The sequence below is a fragment of the Neltuma alba genome, unplaced genomic scaffold, assembly GCF_004799145.2.
Source record: "Neltuma alba isolate B1F8T4 unplaced genomic scaffold, ASM479914v2 tig00004508_pilon, whole genome shotgun sequence".
Taxonomy (NCBI): domain Eukaryota; kingdom Viridiplantae; phylum Streptophyta; class Magnoliopsida; order Fabales; family Fabaceae; genus Neltuma; species Neltuma alba.
Window position 1 is genome coordinate 348,471 of NW_021633738.1, and position 23,945 is coordinate 372,415.

A 23,945-nucleotide genomic window follows, 5' to 3' on the forward strand; every position below is an offset into this window, starting at 1 on the left:
TAATGAAATCTTTAACACGTGCAACTATTACAAGAACTATTTTTAAAAAATAGATAAATATGGGAGAAAAAGTAGACTGTAGTCTTATATTTATAACCAAATTAAAAGTTAAACTAGCTTTTATAGATAGTAATACCTCCAATCCTTAATATAAGAATTAGTGAACTAATTTAAATAAATTAAGTTTTTAAAATTATTTATTTATAATAAATATGCATTATCTTTCTTAGAATACACTTGCTAATCATATGTATTAGTTAGAATTATTATTTGATAGAATATTTAACATGTGCAACTACTATAGAAACTGTTTTAAAAAAATAAATAAATACAAGAGACGAGTCTTATATTTAGGATCATATTAAAAATCAAACTAACTCTTATATTAAAGAATAGAGGTTATTTAAAATATTTTTTTAATATTCTATATTTTAATATAACCATTATTTAATAAAAGTGTGGAAAATTATTTCGGACCTCTTTTGCCGGGTACAAATAAAATTATTTTTCCTATATTTTTACGCGGCTCGGACGATTCTCCCCCCTTCGGGAGCAGCACTCCAAATCAGTCGCTCGCTAGAAAAGCCACGAATTCGATAAATTGGTCGGTGTTTCGTTCGAAAACCCTAAATATTTTCCCCGTAGTGTTCCTCAGAGACTCACTTTGATCTCTGAACCACAGGCTCGCTGACAAGGGTAAGCATCATAGTCTTCATATTTTTCTAGTTTCAGAGTATTTTCCCTGAAATCTCTTTCGGCCCAAGTTTACCCTTTAACTTTCATTCCTTGGGCTTCGGTTTAATGGTTGGTTTTTTAGTTTGGATGCTTCTGATTTCTAGAATTTTGTGGTTGTGTTTTCGTTTTCCTAGATTTAGAGTGTTGGAGAAGTGGCGATGGCTGGGAAAGAAGAAAACCGTATTTTTGTGGGAGGCTTGTCTTGGGACGTAACGGAGCGTCAGCTTGAGCACGCCTTTAGTCGTTGCGGCAAAGTTATTGAATGCCAGGTACCTTTTTCGTTGAATTTTGTTTTCCCGTCTTGATTTGGTTCTTCAAAAGAAGGGGCAATAGGTATTTCATTTGCATATCTTCCTTTGTAATTGCTATTATGGCCGTATTAGGTAGCTACGGTGGAATTGGAACAAGTTCCCTAATGTGACAATGTGAGATTTGCAGTTCCGTGTCATTCTGTTAATTCAGCATTGAAAGAAAAAGGGCGAGTGTGCATGAGCGCCTGCTAATTCTATTGTGTGTGAAAATGATTACTTAACAATGACGGGTGCAAAGGAAATTAATCGATTTGAGCAAAGATTGTTGGTAAAATTGTTTGTTACGGTGTTCTTCATTTCCTTAGCTCAATTTCTTTTTGTCGCAGCTTTGAATTATTGAATATTCCTGTTGGTATAATGATATTAATTTGTAGTAGCATGTAAACATGAAGGAGAAAGTATTGCTCTTTGCCTGTGACTGATGATGGGAGGTCCTTGTTTGTGCCTGGGTTTTCTACTTGAGGGGCTACTTGTATGAGTGTGTTTGTCCCATTGAAGATTTCTTAGTCTCTTTTTCATGACTAAAAGTAACCAAGTGTAAAGTGTGATTTGGTAGATCTTCCATGTTAAAGTTTCAAAGCTATATCTTTCTTAAAGTTGATTCAATGCAACAGAAGCACTTTTTTGAGTAGATGGTTGCCTTAAAAATTTGTTTTTTTATGTGAAATTTTGCAATTGTTCATGATTATTTGTGGATATCTCGTTGTAATATTCCACTAGTCGTAATTTGCTGTCTTTTGTCTGCTATTTATGTGAGTGTATTGTGTATTGAAATCTATGGTTTTGCTTGACTGGCAGCTTTATCTCCAACAATGAATTTTGTCTTTATGTAATTAATCCTTTCTTTTCTTTTTTGGGGATACTATGATCCAGCCAGCACTCACACTTATGTACAAGCAGCATTCACATTAATTCTTATTATGGTGAAGTTGAGGCTGAATATGAATGTGGTTTTGGATATGTGAAATTTGGTGCATGGGAGAGATCTAAGAAAATCAGACTGACCTGTCTAGTGTCTGTGAAAGGGACTCCTCATGAGTGATAAATGCCAAGTTTGAGATTCATAAGTGAATTCATTATAATGGGAATGGCTATTCAGTGGTTAGGTATGCTGATCAGTGGACAAGTTTAATATTATAGCATGCTTGGCGCTGCTCTCCCCTTTCCAATCAAAAGAAATCAATTCCTTGTCTATACATTGGCCTCCATCCCATTCAGTTGGTTACTTTTACGTGGTACTGATGATTACTGATATATGAGACGCATCTTGTGCTGTATATTTCTCCTTTGAACTCTAGACTTAGATTTAATGTTTAATAAAATTTTAATTAGATTATAGATTCAGAACAGAAGTTAAAGTATTATTGATGCTGCTAGCTTTGCTGTCAGTTTATTTTCTCCCTTGATATATAATATTCACATTACGAGAACTGCTTCCCTTATGTTTGATTACTTATTATAGAGGCAGGGGCAGCAGATATGCCAGCTTACATACTCACAATAGTTCTGGTGAAATAACATTTTTAGTGATCTCTGGATTTAAGGTGGCATTTCCACTTGTACCTAAGTGTTCGATTGATATATGGATTCCCTGCTGACTAATGTGACAGGGATAATGCCTGGGGCCTGTGCTTTTTGTTTCTAAGAGCTGAATGGTTGACCGTACTTTGCTTAATAATATCCTTTTCATAGGACCTTTCAAAAGGTGCTAGGATTATGTGATACTATGTAGATCAGTTGAGGTGGTTTTTTATGCCAGTTCAAAGAAGTTTTGTGTGTTTGAATTCATCCGAGGAACCTGATCTTGCCTGAACTTGGTGAGTTTATAACATTTTCTCAATGGAACCTAAAACACATTTAATCAGAAATTTTCTCTAGTCTGGAAAAGTTGATGTTACAGAGGTTTATTTGAGGTCCTGTGGGTACTGTGGTACCATCAAGATTTTCCTAATTATCCGTGGTCCTTTGGATGCTTAAAGTGCTGGAGGTTGAATGCCGTTGATTTGGGCATTACTCAACATTTGAATATAGTTAACTGGTCAGAGAGGTATATTTTGATTTTGACTGGTTCTGCTTGTGTCGCTATGTTTTTTTATTCAAGCTACCCAGCTCCTGCATAAGACTGACTTTTCTGCACATTGCTGGTGTGCCAACTAAGTCAGTAAAGAGACAGAAGAACTACCTACATGTTAGGCATATAATCCGCCAGAACGAAAACCTATCAATGTTACACTTTTGTCTCACATATGCTCAAGATTATAGCTGCATAAGATTGACTTGCCTTTGAATTCCTGGTTCAGTTAATCACTAAGTGAAGAAGGAAGCTGAATTTCATACCGAGAAAAGGAATGATCTCCAGAGCTAATATAGTCAAGATTGCACCTCTGTCTTGATTGTTGCCAATTCTGAATTTTGGGAATTTGATTGCTGCCAGGGAGATTTTGTTTTGCGATATCTTATGTGATATTTATCATAAATTGGATTTGGGACGGATTGAACTGGTGACTGCAGGAATGGAAGACCCGTTTGCATTTTGATGATTCGTTGCTAGTTTGGGCTACCCATTGTTTTGTACTTTCCTGTTTTCAAGTGGGAAAATAATAATGCCTATTATAACATAGGGATTCTGATTGTGTGAGTCGGATATCATTATTTTTTATTAAGAGATGGTTTAAAGGTCCATCAATCAATGAAGTTCTGAACTGCTATGGGATGTGATGACATTGTTGACTGGATTGAGAAGTAACTGTTGTATGAGGTACTTTGGTGTCACACAATTATGGGTTTTGGATGAATTGAATTTCTTAGCTGTGTGAATAATCTTGCAGTGCTTTGTCATCATGACTCAAAGTAAGTTGTCTGACTATGCTTTCTTCTTGTTAAATGATTCCAGCACATGTCACTTTCCCTGAACTATCCTTTTAGGTGAAAGACTGAATCACTGAAATTAATTTTTCAAGAGACAACATTCTGCAATTAGATTTTGCTCATCTATGTTTACATCTCATTCTATTTTGAGTGGAGCTTCAAACATTATAGATGCCTGTTTTGAATATCAATGACATTGAGTGGGATGTTATGTAGCAATTTATTTCTTAGTTTCTAGTTTCAGTGCTATAAATTTATATACAATTATAGTAGGTCCAGATATGCTATTAGCTTATGCAGTTTTGACCAACATTCTAGTTGCCGTGTTTCTTATCTAATTATATCTGCCTAGTTAATTATGTGTTCATATTCAGCATCTGTTGTAAGTTATGTTTAACTAATATATTTTCAATATGGTTTTGCAATGGTCGTGCACCTACATTGAGGTTGTTTGTTGTCATAAATGCGATTGAATTTATTAGCGTTAGTTGCACACACTGCTTTATTGCTTGGCATGAAGTTCTCTACTGGTTCAACCTGTAGATCATGTTGGAAAGGGACACAGGTCGTCCACGTGGATTTGGGTTTATCACATTTGCAGATCGTAGAGGAATGGAGGATGCAATCAAGGAAATGCACGGACGGGAGCTTGGTGACCGCATTATCTCTGTCAACAGGGCCCAGCCCAAAATGGGGTCAGATGATCTAGACCATGATTACTCATCAGGTGGCAGAGGAAGTTACGGGGTGGGAGGCAGGGTAGGACAGGATGACTGCTTCAAATGTGGGCGACCTGGCCATTGGGCTCGAGATTGTCCTTTGGCAGGAGGAGGTCGTGGTGGGGGTGGGGGTTCATATTCTTCCCGTCCTAGGTTTGGAAGTGGTGGTGGCCATGGGGATCGCCTCGGAGAACGTGATCGATTTATTGATGATCGTTATGGTGGAGGACGTTTTGGAGATAGGGAACGCTTTGACAGCCGGGATAACAAATATGGGGATACTAAATATGGCGACCGTGATCACTACTACAGTGACAGGCATGCAAGCTACTCTCATCTAGTTATTTTTTTGGAATATCAAAATTACCCTTAATGAGAGTCATTAGTTAGAAAGATTTGGCTAATTAGTTAGTTAGGGATATTAGGTGAAAGAAAGTAATATTCTAGACAAAACATGTCATATTATCAAACATGCTTGATATCCTTATGATAACTGATAACTTGATAAGGACGGAGTACTACACTTTGTTTGCTGCTTTGTTACTTCTCTGTAATTTTCAAGCCTATACGTTCAGCATTTAACAATTTTCCTTTGGTATTGATGATGTTGCATTTTGAAATGCCATGATTGCATGAGCATGTGCTTAGGTTCCTGATTGCATGTCTAGTGGAAGTGTGGGTGCACGTGTCCTCTATTGATCGTTGCATGACATTTGAGTTCTACATATGCATCTCTATTGTTAAAACTTTGTTGTAAACCTTGTAGGTACCGGCCTAGTGGAGATCGGTTTGCAAATGATTCCTATGGTGGTTCAGACCGTTACCCACAAAATAGTTATGGGAAAGATAGAGCCTATGACAGGTATCCCAGTGCAAGAAATAACGATAGGTTCGGAAGTGGAGCGCCAGCACGAGACCAAGGCAGGAGTTTTAGGGGTGGCCGACGTGGTGGTCCTTATGACCGTCCAAGCGGCAGGGGTGGCCGCCCATCTTCATTCAACCGTTACTGATTGTTTCTTGTTGGTGTGTCAACCAGATGTTGAAATCTAGATGCTGCAATAGGGGCAGGGTTTTTGTTTTTTTGGGCGTTGATGACCCTCTGAACATCTAGTTGCATAGATTTCAGTATTTATTAGGTTTTATTCTACTCTTCAGAGCTTATATATCCTAGTGGACGCATTTCTCTGTTGTGTTTAAAGTGGAGGAGCAGCTCCCTTTTTCAAGGTTGCTAATTGCAGATATTGTGCGGCTTATATGGTCACATCTGTACGCAGTTGCTTTCCTCAAAAAAAAAAAACAAACACAAAATGGTGTTTATTACTGATGTCTGTGCAAGGACCAATTGTAAAATTGTTTTCTCGAAATTTGCAGAATCGGTGAAACTTGAAAACCCTAATTTTTGCCATGCGGTTACTGTGCTGGAAACATCCTGCCTTGCCTTGGCCCTTGTATTGCAACAACGTAGCAGAAGCAGAAGACGTAAGCACAATATGAAAAATGGAGGGTAAATGACGTGGGCGGATTCCCTTCTTTTCTTTTTTTTTTTGCTTTTTACTTTTATACGTATACATCTCTATTTTTATATATCATCTGGAATTTGGTTTCTCTTTTTTAATACCTGCACAAACTTTTCTTAGAACAGCAAAATAACAAGTTAAATTTAAGGATGATTAGATAAATTGAGTAAAATCATTATGAGACTTGTCATGTTATATAGTCGTGAATGTTGGCTTTAAAGAAAAAACAAGAGTCTAAAATTAGGGTAGTAGAAATGAGGATATTAAAATGGATGTGTGATTATATAAGAAAAAATAAGATTTAAAATGATAATAGTCATTGTATTGAAAATCAAACTGGACTGGCCAGGTTGGATGGGAAACTCGTTTGTGATAAAGCTAACCTGGGGTGGCTTGAAGTAACCCAGACCAACTTGGTTAACCTAATTGATTTGAAGGGTTAATCCCGTTGCCTCTTTTTTTTAGAAAAAAATTATTTTGATGATTAGTGATTGAATAATGGCAAGGTGGAATATTTTGTTATCATATATTTATTTTGATATTTTGCTAGGAACAACATTTAGTGATTTTCACAACTAGCATGATATTATGATTTCGATTTGTTGAAGGAATAGTAAAGAAGATTTTTTTAAAAAAATGTAAGTATATGATTATTATATTAGTGATTGAAGGTACTAAATTGATATTTAGTCTTTGGATGGTATGATAAGATTTAAGTTTTTTTTTTTTATTTCTCACCGGTTTGACCTCTGGGTTGACTCTGGTCTGACCCACTGTTTCGAGCAGTTCAATGATCAATTTGGTTTCCAGTATCTTGATAACATTAGAGCAAAATTAGGTATGGTGCCTATCTAAGAGAAAATAGTTGAATATTATTTGAAGTGGTTTGGGCATATGTAGAAAAGGTTATTGGAGGCGCAGGTGAAAAGGGTAAATGAGACAATTTGGAATTCTTTTAAAAAGGGCAAAGGAAGACCAAGAAGAATGTTCAAAGATATTATTGAATGGGACTTTTTAGTTAACAACTTATTTGAAGATTTGGTTGTTGATAAAACATAAAGCTTGCTATTGTATAACTTAGAACATGTAGGTAATTAATTTTTCATTGGAGACTGACTTATAACTGAGGATGGAGTGCCTAGCATTTCAAAAATGCATGTTTTTATTTTTGGCATGGCTTGGTTAGTTTTTGTCCATCAAAATTTAAACAGTAAGTTATAGTTTCTTAAGGGATAAATTGGTCTACGTTTTTATTAAATTACAAAGACTAATATTTTAAATGGAAAGAAACTCGAGAAACTATGATCTATGATTGAAACTTGATAGAACAAAACCAAAATGAAAGTAAATTTAAATAGAAAAAATTGTATTAACCCATATTAAATTATGATGTTATCATTGGTAATTACACAAAAAAAAATTATCAAAAGGCATGCTTCTGCTTTGGGAATCCTGTCGATGCTGCCGGAGCTGATATCTTAAGGATAAGAAGGAATAGGACGGTGTTTATCCTCTAGAAATGATTCAAAAAAGGAATTAATAAAAATATAACCCAGCGAATCTTTGACCGGAATCAAAATCAATGTTCCGTTGCTTGCGTGAGAGTGTTGAAATTTTGAAGGAGTAATTGCATGTTTGACTTTGACCGGCGCTTATATCAGCGGGCCCTACAAATAGAGAAAAATGCCAGCTTCTATTCTATCACTTCCCTCAATCTTCACTTAACAGTCTTTTCGGCCCCATTCTTCCAATTAAATGCTCTGCCTTTCGGAATCTGCAACTCTTGACGTGCCCCCCACTGATGATGTAAAATAAGAATTAAAAACGAATAATAATCAATCAAAGAATGACATCTTGGCTAGGGAGAATTATAATTAGATTTCAAAGAAAAAAATAATTGTCAGTAAGTCTCAATGAGAAGTAAATGATTGTGATTTTCTACCATAAAACTACTTATTATAGACTGATTTGTTGTCACTAGAATTTTTTAATAATTCTGTTTCTTTTTTGAGATTTTTTAACAATTCTCTTTTTGTATTATACATGTGTGAATTTCAGTCCTAAATATAAAATCTATTTTGTAGTGTCATTTATATTATAAAATAGATTTTATATTTCAGACTGGATGAGTAATTAGTAACTAGTGTCTAACATATTTATAGTGGTCCTAAGAATTGAGAAATCACCCATGATAGTTTTTTTTTGTCCCTAGCTTATGGTTTTTGCAAGTGTTGGGGTAGAATTTCACCATAGTAATACAGGTTGTTTCATTAAGCAGATAAATTGTTGGAACGTTGTATCTCTAGTTGAGGTGCGCTTTAATATGAAATTGGTCCTTCACATTTATTCTCATTTTAATTTTAATCTTTTAAGTTATAGATTATGGATTTTAGTCCTTCAAATTTTTTTTCCGCCTAAATCACTAGTTCCTGTAATTTAATAAAAAATGAACTATTTTACCCTTTAAAACACCCAGACTCATGATTTGCGATGTTGGTCTTTGCGATCTTCTTAGAATTGGCACGCATAGCATGCCCATGCCTGGGGTCAAAGTTATCAATTTTAGCTAATTTTCTGCCACTTATCAAGGAATGTTACAAACGAATGCTTCCCGCTTGTCTTCTTTTTAAAGTATAAACATCGTTAATGTCATTTTACTAATTAAAACACGTGTCATTATTTGGGGAAGATGCCCATTCTTGCTGGCATGAGTGTTTCTATAATGCATTTATTAAAATCAATTATTGGAAAATACACGTAACTACTTTTGGAAAATAAAAATAAAAAAACACTCCATTATTAATTCAAAAGTTGATTAATTAAGCTGTAAGATAAATTGCAATCATATCAATTTATGGTTTATGCCACACAGAGAGTACTCCTTCGATTCAATATCTATGGAGTATTGCTGGTTTTTTCCCCTGGAATTTATTTATTTTTTAACTATTCCCTGATTTGATTATTATTATACTCATGACCTCCTTTTTAAGCAAACACAAATTTATCTTCTAATAATCTTATATCTCCTTCTCTCTTTCAAATGGAGGACTTAAAGATTAAAGATTCCTCAATAAATGTGAGGGTGCTCAAATTAATGTATTGAGTTGGGAAATAGTGTGTTATTTCATCAACTAAAATATAATAATCAAACATTTACTTAATTAAAATTATTGATCTCTCTCTCTCTATCCCTCCCCCCTCTCTCTATACATATATATATATATATATATATGTCTGTATATAATACGAATATACTAAGAGAAGAATGTCAATGTCAATTATTGCATGGTTTGAAGGTTACAATGTCTAAAACTTTATAGAAAAGATGAAAAAGAGCATCTAGATGAACCCTATAATATAAGTAAAGTCAGTGACTGTAATATTCGCGGTTGATTAGCTAAGGTTGAAATGATTTATCTGTTTGTTTTTTGTTTGGTCATTATTGAAATTGAGATTTTGAGGAACATATTTATATTTAATTGACAAATAGTTAATAATAGGACAAGGAAGAAATTTGATTGTAGGGTAATCATGTTTTAATTAGTCATAGCTTATGTGGCAGTGTGAACTTATTAGATGATTACGAAACCAAAAAAGATAAAGAATAGTGATCCCGTGTGTTTGTGCGTCTGTGTGTGTATGATATTACAAAAGCAAAAGAAAAAATTGCATGTAAGTGATGAAATTAGCAACAATAATCAAGTTTGACATATTTAAGAAACAACGACGTAAGAAATAATCTGTTTTATCTTATATGTACACACACTTTGACCTGTTGTGATTGATGATGATGTATATCCAATAGTGCCCAAGAGCCGTATCAAAGTATAGATATTTATATTACATCTCATCCTTAATACCACCTCCGGTCCTAATTATAAGAGCTAGTTGACTAATTTGAGGAGTATAAAAAAATAAGTTAAGTTAGTTATTTGTAATAAATATATGTTGTCTTTTCTAAAATATCCTTGCTAATTAAGTATATTGGCTATAACTACTATTGTTAGGAGAACTATCTTGAAAAAAATACATAAATATGAGAGACAAAAGAGATTGGGGTCTTATATTTAGAACCAAAAAAAAATCAAACAAAGTCTTATATTAAGGACTAGAGGTAGTATAAGAGTTAAATAGAAAATATTGAATTAATTTGGTTATAAATATATGGTCTTAATCTATTTTATTATCTCATATATATTTTTTGTCTAGAATAGTTTATTTAACTTATAAGCTGATATATATACTATCTCCAATCCTCAATATAAGAGCCTGTCTGATATTTAATTTGGTCCTAAATATAAAAATTTAATCTATTTTGTCTCTCATATATATATATATATCTATTTTTCTCGATGTATATTTATAATAACTGTACATGTTAAAGATTTCATTAAATAGTAATTCTAACTAATACATATTATTAGCAAGAGTATTTTGAGAAAGATAATATTTATTTATTACAAATAAGTAACTTAACTATTTTTTTTAATCTACTTAAATTAGTCACCTAGCTTTTATATAAATGACTTTTTTGTAATAACTAACTTAACCAACTTTTATACAAGGGTAGTATGTAGGGAGATTTTGTTACATTTGCTATGATTAACTAATTTAAAATGAATTTTTTAATCTATCCAAATTAATTAAGTATCTCTCATATTAAGATCCGATGGAGTCCATGTGCTCGAGTGATTACTGATGAGCTGGAGATGACAATATGAACGATATCAATAAAATCAGTTTGAAACGTGCAAGTCTTAGCTTAATTTGGACAAAAAGCTGAGGTTCCCCAGAAAGTGATTTTTTTTTTTTTGGGTTATATTTAAGTAAATTATATATCAAAGTAGTGTTTAATTAATTTTTTTAAATTATGGATACAGCACGGTGTGAATCCAAAGTATAATACTGAAGAAGTCAAAGGAATTATTGGGCATAATCTTCAAACTTTAGAGATTCATTATTGAAATGATGGTTATCATTTTGGAGTTTCCTATTATTATTAGTCAATTTGCTGTTGCTGTATTTGACCAAAACTGGTCGTTACATTTGAAGAACAGACAAATTTGAAAGTTCGACATTCTTATATTTTCTTCCAATGTGGAGTTTGAAATTATTAGCAATTTGTCAGCTAAGGACGTCTCAGTCTCAGTCTGTCCTTTTTGATATGTACAAAATATAATAACTCTATAAAAAAATGTTTTATATATTCACATAAATTTAATTTTTTTAGCCAATATATGTATACATATATGAAATAAGGTCTTAGGCATCGATAATTTTAAAAATAATTTGAACAGAACAAAGTGATAAAATAGGACTTTTTTTTGAATGGACAAAATATAGAGAATACATTATGAGCCAAGGGATTTAAAACGCTAAAAAATGAAATTGATTATATCTCACACACACACACACACACATATATGAAAACGTCTCAAACAGTCAAACTAAACTTTTTACCCCAGAAAATTCCATGCATGTGGTCCATCGATCGAGTTGAAATTTATTGGAATTTAATATATGTGTGGATATATATTGCGAAGTAAGATGGTTATTGTATTAAACTTTGTTGACTATAATATTATTAATCATAACATTATTCAGGTCAGGAGGAGACAAAAATGAGTCGATGCGTTTATGAAATATAAAATAAAGCCATAAAAATTGAAAGACGCAGTAGAAAAAATTAAAATAATTAATTGTTTAATTGAAAATTTCATTTGTTTCTAACAACATTTTCATAATTTAAAAATGTGATGACTTCCACATTTTTGTTCTTGACTTAAGATTTTGAGTTCTACAAACCCGATTTCATAACTAACAACTTATTTATAAATATTCTTTTTTAAACTTTGGCCACAAAGTCTCCTATTATTTACAACTAGATTACAATTTACAAATGTACACACATTTCTCCACTTCACCAAATAATTCAACATCTAGAAGCAACAAATATACAACTAGCTGCGAGAAAATTAAATTAAAATATTAAATACCGAATGTTTAGGTAGTGGCTATAAATGGCAGGTTCTAGGTCTCTATGGATTTAACAATTTCACTTCACTTGTACTCCGTTGATCATTGGTTGCTTGAAAAAAATATTAATATGTCGGCAACCTTGAATACAACTTTAATAATTTAATATTAAAATGTGTGGCGTAATTCAAAGATGAGGTAACTCTAATACTATTTCCTGTCCTAATTATAAGATCTTGTTTGTAGAGTATAAATGAGGTTTTATAATTAGGACCGGAGGTAGTATAAAACTTAATTGACTAATTTGGAAAGATTGATGAAATTATTAGTTAAATTAATTATTTATAGCAAATAGATATTGTATTTCTTAAAATACCGTTATTAATCATATGTGTTTGAATCACCAATTGAGAGTAACTCCTTAATACATGTAACTTTTATAGAAATTACGTAGGGGCAAAATAAATAACTATTAGAGACAAAGTAGGTTGTGGTTTTATATTTAGAACCAAATTAAAAATCCAATTAGCTTTTAAAAGGATAGGAAGTAGTAACTTTTTTTTAGCCTTGTAGCTATTTTGCATGGTAAAGTATTTTTAAAGCTTATATTTAATTAGTACCAAATTATTCTGATAACACTCTTCTAATTCTTGATGTAATAAGAGCTGCTTGCTTAATTTGGGTAAACAAATTATCCAATTCTAACAAATGTAACATGATGTTCCTAGAATATTCATATACAGTATTATATCATTTATCAAGAGCCTCTTGTCAATACTAGCTACAATATTGAAATTTTGTGGGGTTATAATTTATTGCTAGTGACTTATATTATAACCTATTGTCACTGTGTGACATTAATTAGTGCTTAATCTAAGCAAGTTTACAGAAACCAAAACCCAGTCTCTCTTTTGACGAACAAAGTGTGCCAATATCAATTTGATCTGATTTAATTTTTAAACTTGTAATTAATTTCATAAACAAAACGCAAACAACTTGCTTGCTTGTTTATATTTGAGCTAACTTAGAGTTAGAGCCTAGGATTCACTATCAATGTCTAAAATCATAAAATTCAAATCATCTGCCATTTCAAATTGAATACAGTAGTATACTTGCTGTCATCAAATCGACGTCAAAGTTCTCTCTCTCACCATATTTTAATATTTTTTTTTTGCTCCCTCAATATTTAAACTAATGAATATGTGATGAAATAATATTTAATATATATTTAAAATCATTACATTGATTTAAAGTGTTGTTTTACAATAATAAGTCAATGTGAAATGAGCTTAGTAAAGAGTACTTTAAACATCATAAATTCATATCAGATGAGATAAATAATCTGCTTTAGAGGAAAATAGCACGGGCCTAAACTGAAACCGAGAATATCAAAAATTATTTTTGGGAAGCAGAGAAAAATTACTTCAGTTAATTCTCCTTTCACTTGCATGTATATTAAGATTCATAAAGTTAATATATTTGTACTCTTTTATTTATTGATCGAATTATATGCATTCATAAAAAACGAAATTTGGAATAAAGGCGGCTAGCTGCTGGTCCAAAAAAAAAAAAAGGAAAGAAAGAAAGAAAGGGAATAATGGCGGCTGGGGAATTAAATAGAGAAGAAATTTGGAGTCTTTTAAGTAAATCACATAGTTAAGTTCTGTAAATGAGAAAGATGTAAATATAAATCCATAAGTAAGCTTAGAAGATGTCCTTTTAGGAGTGACGTTTTAGCCAAAATTGCAGGCATACATTAAACAGCACACGGTGGTTGCGCCAAAGCCATGGGAAATGGGAATACCTTGCCGGTGAGGGCAGTATCACATAAATGCTTAACACGCTAGTTTGTACCGACTCTTTTAATTTTATCTATAAAATATTTTCAGCATGTTTCATATAGATTAAGAAAAGCTATAAACTATATTAATTTTTTCTAAAAATATAGTAATTTTTCATCTTTAATTTACTCCTATTTAATATATGTACATTTTTTAAAATAAATATAACTATCAACACTACATTTAAAAGTTTTAGTATTATTTTTTTCTTTTTAGTTTGATTAATTATTAGTTATTCTTTCCATATTATTTATCCTATTTACTTTTTTCCCCTCCTTCACTCACTTTTCTCATAATAGATAAGAATGCTTTTTTTAAAAAAAAAGTTATATTTTTTTTACATATTTATTATATGTTAACTAATTTTGATTGGGTTTTTTATTTATGTAATTCAGTTACTTGTATTTCATAAAAAGAAGCTGAGGGAGAGTATCTAGGCATTCTCTTTATATAGGCATCACAGAATATATATACTTCCCCTATTGTAACACCTCACATAATTATACCAATATACTCGATAAAATATTTAATTTAAAAGTCCATACATATTTTTAATACTGCAAATAAGTCAAAATTTCAACACATTTCTAACATAACTTAACAACATAAACTATTAAAGTCTTATAGTCATGGCAAATAAAAATATAACATAGCATGTGCTTGAGGAGCACAAAAGCCTTCACGGCTCACTCCATTGGTGCCTTCCCTTGATTCCTACTAGATCCTTCGCCTGAAAATTGTTAATATAGGGGGTGAGATCTAACGTCTCAGTAACTACTGAAATTCTAACCTATACAAGCAAATCATATATGATAAACCAAAAATCTGTTTATATGTGTGTATATAAATATATTAAAAATCACGGATTTGAGACATCCAATTCAATTTCATTTTTTTTTTCCAACAATATACCAATATCATTTTTCTAATATATCCAAAAAATAATGCAATATGCTACCTCCCTTATATCACCGTCCACCCTTATACCGCTGACTGGAGCCATAGGCTAACACATAGTCCGATAGGAACTAATCCATTTTACTGAATTATTCCAAGCTCACCGATACTAGAGATATATCCGGCCAAAGATATAGAGCTCAAGCTCGGACTATGGCTCCCCTCCTTTGTGAATAGGGAGGTGTCACATGTCCCACAGCTCCAATGAATTCCCGGCCAAAGGAAAACATGGAAGAAGGGGCCCTGACAAGTGCCATCCACTGTGCACCGAGTGATGGCATACCACGTGGTAATTTCATATCCATGCAATCTCCTTCTATCCTTAGCCCAACAATGCATGTCATATGCCAATAATGTTACATCATAAATACGTCCTCAAATATTTTAAAGATAAGATAGCAATAAAACTTATATACCATTTAATAGCAACTCATGACAAATCCTTAGCCATCAATATATTTAAACATTGATCATAATTAATAGCAATAAATCTTGACAAAATCAAATAACATTCCAAAACATTCATTTGAAAAATCACAATATTATATTTCAATATATGAAAATACAGTAAATTCATAATACAATCATACACAATTCACATGTACAAGAAAGAATTTTCAGAGTTACCTGGTACTCTTTAGCTTACAAAAATTCACACAACGATTACTCCAAAATTCTCAAGTCTACAAAATTGCACATAAATATTTATTAATATAAACTCAGAATTACTCCAGAGCTACTCTAAAATTCTAAGACTACCCTCTAAACCAAAATTTCATAAACATATTAACTCTCCCAAATCTAGGCATTTATAATAGAATTATTTTGAAAAATAATTTACATATAAGGCTATTTAAATTTAACAAAAGTATATATATATATATATATATTAATTATAAACAAACTATAGCTTTATTTAATTTTACAAAATTCTCAATTTATAATTTTTCAAGCCTTCAAAAATTATTTCAACAATATATCTTTAACTTATTCAATATTTAAACCGATTAAAACCTCAATAATATATTAAATAACTCAAATAAATTATTTAACTCAAATTTAATCGGTAAAAACATATTACAAGTCTAAATAACAAACTTTTCAACTAAAATCTTAGTTTAAAATTCTCAAAATAATCATTCAACAAAAATAAACCGATTAAAATTCCTTAATAATGTATCTTTAAATTTCTACGGTCATATATTGTCAAAACTCCATATTTACTCTATACCCAAACAGTAAAATTTTCTCTAAACATTATAATGATACTAATAATATAAAGTTCTAAATATATAGGAAATGTTCATAAAGAAAATATGATAACAAGAAGTAGTTTTGTGTACCTAAATGATCTCTAAAACCGTCAGGTACTCTGCAACTCGACTCTCTCTCTCTTTTTTCTCTATGCTTCTCTCTCTGTTTTTTTTTTCTTTTGCTCTCTTCCTCTTCCGCACTCTCTTGCTCTTGCTTGAAGGAGATCACCGGGGGATGATATATATATAATACCCCATGTTTCATTTTTCCACGGCTCATCTCCCACTTTTCCACTTCCACCGTCCTTTCCCCCTCTCTTTCTTCCATCAAATTTCTTCCTTCATTTATTACCTTCTAATTTTTTTCCAACCCATCTAACACTCCCCCTCAACATTCCTCTTTCATTTAATACACCCCCCTCAAATTCTTCTTTGCCTCCAACTTTCCACTGATTTGGTGGAAAGTTGTCCCCTTTTTTTTTTTTTTTAAATAATAAAATATTATTATATATATTATTTACATTTTTTTTTTTAGTATGTTACACCTATCCTTATTATAAGACACACTCTGGCCAAAAAACAAAAAAAGACTTTCGTTATAATAAACAAGTGGGGTGTTACTTTTATTTTTTTAAAAGGTTTTCCCAATTTAAAATCTCATTATCTGCATCTTTTATGACTTTTTGGATGTAATTCATGATCTAAAATATCAATAAATTCAATTTTTTCATTTTTAGATAAAATTAATGCCTTAGCTGTATATCTTTAATTTCTTTTATCAACCTCCTTTCTTTAATTTGGATGAAGTGGTTTGAGGTACCTAATGGAAGAAGCATATATGGGTTACAATTATTTTAATTAGAAGTAGTCAAAGACCAACGTAACTCTCACAGTCCCCTCCACTTAAATGTGCCTCCACACAACAAGCTAGGATTTGAATCCTCTAAAGATAAATGTAACTTTCAACATCAAATTTAAGTCCATATATTTAACCTTCTTAATGCTTGATTAGGTATTCAATAAAGAAATTAACAATGATATGCCGAAATTATTGAAGCTAAAAATATAACCAAACCCAAGTTTGGTAGTAAAAAAAAAAAAATCTCTGCTATATATAGCTGCTAGCTAGAACAAACCAAACCTTTTTTTTTTTGGATTGAATAAACCAAGCTTTTTATATATAGAATGGTCACGGAAGCTTGTGAGCCAAATTATAAAATCGCCTCTCAAATTTGCCAAAAAAAAAAAAACAATATTCTTGACAGGCAGTCAAGTTTATACATTTCTCATGGAAGAAAAATAATAACCCATTCAAAATACGCACCTTATCACTATAGTTACCAATATTAATTAATTATATTGGGACTTTTCTCTTTGTTAAGCTTTTAATTTGCACTCATCGCTTTATATTAATATTTCTTAAACCTGAATCATATATATATGTATATATATTTCACATGCTAGCTATTAATTTTTTATTTCTTTGATCCAGTAGCTCTAGAAATATATAATTTTGAGGATTTATATCTCATCTCCAGATCCAGCTAGCTAGGAGTTTTTAAATTGTAACAGAGATATTTATTTTCAATTCCCCACGCTGAAATTTAAATTATATAATTAAAATAATGTATAAACGACTGGCACATGTGTGGGCAAGTTGTCATCCCCAAATCATACGAGTCAACGATCCATGAAAAGTCCCACGGCTAAGTCTTTTTTTTTTTAATTATTTATTATTGTCATTATTATTGGTCCAATACACTCAAGTGTTTCTTACTCTCTCTATAAATCCATTCGGCCATTCCAACTCTGCAATATTATTGGGAAGAACCAGAACTTCAATACTCAATTGGTGGGAGAGAACGCCGTGTCGTTTTAGGGAAACGACCACCGTGCGTCTTTTTACCCTGACCCACACCAGAACAATATCCATATATTAACATGGTGGTTGCCGGAGGAAGCCCTGTCGGCGGCGTTCTAGGTTGGTCGGACATGAAGGGTCTGGCCGTGCAGGTGATAGCCAGCAGGTGGTTTGTTGTGTTTGCGTCGTTTCTGGTCATGGCGGCGGCGGGAGCCACCTACATGTTCGGCCTGTACTCGCCGGACATAAAATCAACTTTGGGCTACGACCAAACTACTCTCAATCTCCTGAGTTTCTTCAAGGACGTCGGCGCCAACGTGGGCATCCTCTCCGGGCTGATCAACGAGCTGACGCCGCCGTGGGTGGTGCTGGTGATCGGCGCCGTCCTCAACTTCTTCGGCTACTTCATGATTTGGCTTGGAGTGACCCAAAGAATTCCCAAGCCCAAAGTTTGGCAGATGTTCCTCTATATCTGCATAGGTACGTCCGTATATATGTATGACCAAAATTAGCATTTTGGCTCCTTAATTTTATTAAATTATTTTATTTCATCCAATCTTCTCCCCTACACAAATTTCAAATAAAGTCTCTTCTTTCTCTTTTTTGCCATGATCACATGCAATTTCTTATGCTACTTTTTCAAAACAAAAGGTGCATTTCCTTAAAGAAAAGATAAAAGAATAATACTACCTCCGGTCCTTAATATAAGACCCCGTTTGACTTTTAGTTTGGTCCTAATTATAAGACCCCAATCCATTTTGTCTCTCATATTTATGCATTTTTTCCCAAGATAGTCCTTCTAATAATGATAGTTCTAGTCAACACACTTAATTAATAAGGATATTTTAGGAATGACAACACTTATTTGTTACAAATAACTAACTTAACTTACTTCCTTAATCTCTTCAAATTAGTCAACTGGGTCTTATAATTAGAACCGGAGGTAGTACGTTAGAATTTAATTTATTGTTTTTTTTTTTTTTACTTATACTGCTTTTTGCATCAGTTTGAAAAGGACATCTCATATACAAGTATATAACTCATTAACTCCACCTTATTTTCGTTAAAGCCTAAGAAGCTAAAGACAAACTCTTGGGAGCTGGATAACGGTTGGCTTGTATTTATGATGTACTGAACAGCGATAATATAATAGGGACCCATGAACAAACTAATGCCTAGTGTTCGGAGTTTATGGGATTGATCTAAAATAATATCTCCTTCTTAGTATAAGAAATAAATAACTAATTTAGAGAAATTAAAAAAAATTAGTTAAGTTAGTTAATTATAATAATTATATATTAATTTTTCTAAATTAGCGTATTTCATTGGTAATTTGTTTAGTGATGATGAATCTGGGTTTGCATTGTGGCAGGTGCGAACTCTCAGACGTTCGCGAACACAGGGTCTCTGGTAACATGTGTGAAGAACTTCCCAGAAAGCAGAGGCGTTGTTCTGGGAATTCTCAAAGGCTACGTTGGTCTGAGCGGAGCCATAATAACTCAACTATACCACGCCTTCTACTTCAACGACACTAAAGCTTTGATCCTCCTCATCGGCTGGCTTCCGGCCGCCATATCCTTCGCCTTCCTCCGTACCATCCGCTACATCACCCCCGTCCGCCACCCCAACGAACTCAAGGTCTTCTACAACTTCCTCTACATCTCCCTCGGCCTCGCCGGATTCCTCATGCTCATCATCATCGTCCAGAAGCAGACCTCCTTTAATCAGTCTGAGTACGGCTTCAGCGCCGCCGTCGTCCTCTTCCTCCTCTTCCTCCCCGTCGCCATCGTCTACATCGAGGAGTTCAAGCTCTGGCAAGCCAAGCGCCTCGCCCTCGCCGAGCCCGTCAAGAACATCGTCGTCGACGACCCACCGCCGGAGATAACTGAGACGACGACGGATGCTCCTAAAAGATCAAATAATTTTGGTGATATAACAAAAGCAAGACGAGAAGGTCGGCCAGAGATTAAATGGTGGCAGAATGTCTTTAACCCACCAGAGAGAGGTGAGGATTACACTATTCTTCAAGCCCTTTTCAGTATCGACATGATTATACTGTTCATGGCCAGCATTTGTGGGATTGGCGGGACGTTGACTGCGATAGACAACTTGGGTCAAATTGGGGGATCCTTAGGTTACCCGAAGAACAGTATAAGCACATTTGTGTCCCTCGTAAGTATTTGGAATTACCTAGGACGTGTCTTCGCAGGTTTCGTGTCTGAATATTATCTGGCCAGGTATAAATTCCCTCGTACTCTCATGCTCACTCTCACTCTAATAGTTTCATGTGCGGGACATCTTCTGATAGCCTTCAACGTTAAGAATGGTCTCTATGTAGCTTCTGTGATCATTGGATTTTGTTTTGGAGCTCAATGGCCTCTGATTTTTGCGATCATATCTGAGTTATTTGGGTTAAAGTACTATTCAACTCTGTACAATTTTGGTGGTTCTGCGAGTCCAATTGGGTTGTACATTCTTAACGTGAGAATCACTGGTCATTTGTATGATAAAGAAGCTGAGAAGCAATTGGCAGCTTTAGGGTTAAAAAGAGAGGAAGGAAAAGAATTGAGCTGTGTTGGGTCAGATTGCTTCAGGATGTCGTTTATAATTATCACAGCTGCAACTTTCTTCGGTGCCCTTATATCTCTCATTTTGGTGGCCAGAACGAGAAAGTTTTATAAAAGTGACATCTATAAGAGGTACCGGGAGGCCGACACTGCAGAGCCGGCCGAGAATGGTGCCGGAAGTAGCGTCGCGGCCGGGGCGGGAGAGGGCAACCGTGAGAAGGAATTGGAGGTGAAGGGATAGGGAATAGGACAACTCATGTAGATATATATGAACATTATTTAAATCAAGAAATTTTCTTTGGGTTTATATACTTGATAATGTTCTACACGTTGGTGTAAAATATAGTGAACTTTCCGTTGGCTTTCACACAAAGTTACAAAATTTTGCTATTTTCTTTCTTTGTAGCTTAGCTTGATCCATATTCTATTCATCAGACTTGGAATAAAATATGGCAATGATGGGTTCATATTGTAATACTAATAATTGGCAATTTTTTATGCATGTTTTTCTTTGTTTGTCTTTTAACGTAAGACTTGTGGTCGGCTGATGCTCGGCGGATTTGACTAAATTTGGTTTTCTTTTCCTCTGCTCTGATATTTTTTATTTATTATTAAACGTATTTAGAGATTATCATATCGGGTATCAAATGGAGGAATCCACATATTTTGGATATTCCTGTAGTATATGTGTGTGTTGATGATTGGAACGACGAAAGCTCATTTCTTTTCTAGTTATATTTTATATTAAAAAAATCCCTGAACTCTTGACTGTTGAGATTTTTATATTTCCCTCGCTAAAGAGAATCTGGATATAAAATTATAAATTAGGGATCTTATTGCTATGTTTTGTGGGCTACAAGTCAATGTTGATTAATTTAAGAAAATAAGAAATTGTGTTGGCTCGAAATCCCAAATCCCTGCTTCGTAGAAAATAGAAGAAGGACAAAATGGATGGCAGAGATCCACAAACTTTTGACTAATTAATTAATAATTAACATGTATCTGGAATCTGTTTAATCTTAGCTTGTGCTTCAGTTAACTATTAAGTTTGATCAAGCACTGCTTAAAAAAAGGTTTTTCCATGAACGCCCATGAACTAATTTCTTTTGTTTTGGTTTTTTTTTGGGGGGGGGGGAGTATTAATTGATTGAGATATGCGCAAATTGAATCAAATTAGTAACTGAGGACCCTGTTCAATTTTAAGTAATGTAAGAATCAATTGTGGACACGAGTATTAATCACATTTTTTTTAAATGTTGTCCCTGTTTTTTTCAAAAAAAAAATTGTCTCTATTTAAGGTTTGATATAATATTTTTTTCGGGTAATTTACAACCTTAAATAAATGTAAGTTTAATATTTTTTATTTTCAAGCAAATTTAATTATTTAACCACATGTGCCTCACAATACTCGAGTCAAGTGGCTTCATGTATATCATTTTGTTAAGAGAATCGAAGCAAATAAGAAATCCATCCAAGTGGGGTCATATTTATATATATAACGAAAATGGCACATGGGATATAGTTCGGTGACTTGGGCAAAACATATCCCTGTAATTAATACTCATTTGGTCATATTTAGCTCGAAATCCCAAATCCTTGTTTCGTAGAAAATAGGAGAAGGACAAAATGGATAGCTTGTGCTTCAGTTAACTAGTTAAGTTTGATCAAGCACTGTTTTAAAAAAGGTTTTTCCATGAACGCCCATGAACAATTTTTTTTTTTTTTTTTGCGCCGGGGGGTGGATTATTAATTGATTAAGATATGCGCAAATTGAATCAAATTAGTAATTGAGGACCCTGTTCAATTTTAAGTATTGTAAGAATCAATTGTGGACACGAGTATTAATCACATTTTTTAATATTGTCCCTGTTTTTTTCCAAAAAAAAAATTTATTGTCTCTGTTTAAGGTTTGATATAATGTTTTTTTCGCATAATTTACGACCTTAAATAAATGTAAGTTTAATATATTTTTTATTTTCAAGCAAATTTAATTATTTAACCACATGTGCCTCACAATACTCAAGGCAACTAGTTTTTATATATATTATTTTGTTTAGAAAATCGAAGCAAATAAGCAAGAAAAAAACCCGACTAGACCGACTGCTTCAATTGAAAAACCGGTGAACCAGTGGTTGGTCCAGTCTAATTTGATGAAAAAACCGCCTCCCAAATGAATTGTTTAAAAATCGGTTCAACTAGGAAACCGGTCAGATTGATGGGTTGCCCGGCTTAAAGTTTTTTATTCTTGTCCCCCCGCCGATTGAGCCTGCCGGATAATAAATGCTCCTCACCTCTTCTTCGTCTTCTTTTCTGGCCGGTGAGTGGGGCTCCGCTGAAACCTCCTCAGTTGAAGCATCTGGCGTCGAGCTTGCCTGATTGCACCTATGGGGACATGCCTCTTTCGTGTGACCATAGCAGCCACAATGGAAGCAAACAAGTTCCCGACCTTCGTATTCAGCAGAGAAAACAACGTTTCAAATAATAAACCTCTGTTTAACCTTTCTACACGAATCGATCTCAATACTCATTCAAGCAAACCTTCCCCTTTCAACATTGGACTTCTTTCCCTGACCTTGAACCGGAGTGTCCATTTCCACCCTCAGTGACGTCCCAATCTTGTTCCCTAATCTCTACAGGAAGAGCCTTTATTATATTTTTTTTGGGTAAATGCGTAACTCTCACTCAGATGATCATTTTCATAGGAATCTCCCGAATCCTGGGGGTGAAGTTAGGGATCCACCGCCGCACCGCACGATAATGTCCCATGACGAACCAAGGACCCTGCCGTAATACCTTGTCACAGTAACTATCTTGCTTGAATCTAATTAACGACGTAATAATCATTTAGAATATCAATAAATCAAGACCAATGAATAAACGTCTATGTGAATGAAATCTGAAAGTAGAATAGTCAATGTTTGCTTGGTACAGTTAAACAATTAAGCTACTTTTGTAACTTTCTTTTTTTTATAGTTATTATTATTTATAAATTTTGTTCTATTTTAATGTTGTCAATTAAATTGTATTATTTTCATATGGCCGGTCTGACTAGTGACCCTTGATGTCTTGACCGGTTTAGTTTCCAGTCCAGTTTTTCGTTCCTTGCAAATAAAAAATCCATCCCAGTTGGGTCATATTTATTTGTGCATGCGTGCGCATATATATATATATATCTCGATTTTTAATATAAAAGTTGATTTAACTTTCATTTTGATTCTAAATATAAGATCCTAATTCATTTTGTTTATCATATTTATCTATTTTTTTCAATGTAATTGTTATAATAATGATAGTTCTAACAACTACACTTGATTAGTAAGAATACTTTAAGAATGACAAC

General features: G+C 33.3%; 2 protein-coding genes across 3 annotated transcripts; both read left to right on the forward strand.

Annotated features, from left to right (window-relative positions):
* The first annotated feature begins 561 nt into the window (after positions 1-561).
* Positions 562-6,025, forward strand: LOC114744987 (glycine-rich RNA-binding protein RZ1C). 2 transcript variants are annotated; one of them, XM_028933126.1, is made up of 5 exons: positions 562-696; positions 870-1,004; positions 1,920-3,896; positions 4,458-4,951; positions 5,400-6,025. In XM_028933126.1, the coding sequence occupies exons 4-5, from the start codon at positions 4,461-4,463 to the stop codon at positions 5,641-5,643; spliced, it is 735 nt and encodes a 244-aa protein (XP_028788959.1). In that variant the 5' UTR covers positions 562-696; positions 870-1,004; positions 1,920-3,896; positions 4,458-4,460; the 3' UTR covers positions 5,644-6,025. The 2 variants fall into 2 exon arrangements, with proteins under 2 accessions (XP_028788959.1, XP_028788958.1); XM_028933125.1 differs by lacking the exon at positions 1,920-3,896 and having other exon boundaries at positions 564-696.
* An 11,970-nt stretch (positions 6,026-17,995) lies between these two features.
* LOC114744994 (uncharacterized) lies at positions 17,996-21,174 on the forward strand. The gene is made up of 2 exons (XM_028933132.1): positions 17,996-18,518; positions 19,411-21,174. Exons 1-2 carry the CDS (start codon positions 18,119-18,121, stop codon positions 20,844-20,846), a joined length of 1,836 nt encoding a protein of 611 aa, XP_028788965.1. The 5' UTR covers positions 17,996-18,118; the 3' UTR covers positions 20,847-21,174.
* Positions 21,175-23,945: the final 2,771 nt, after the last annotated feature.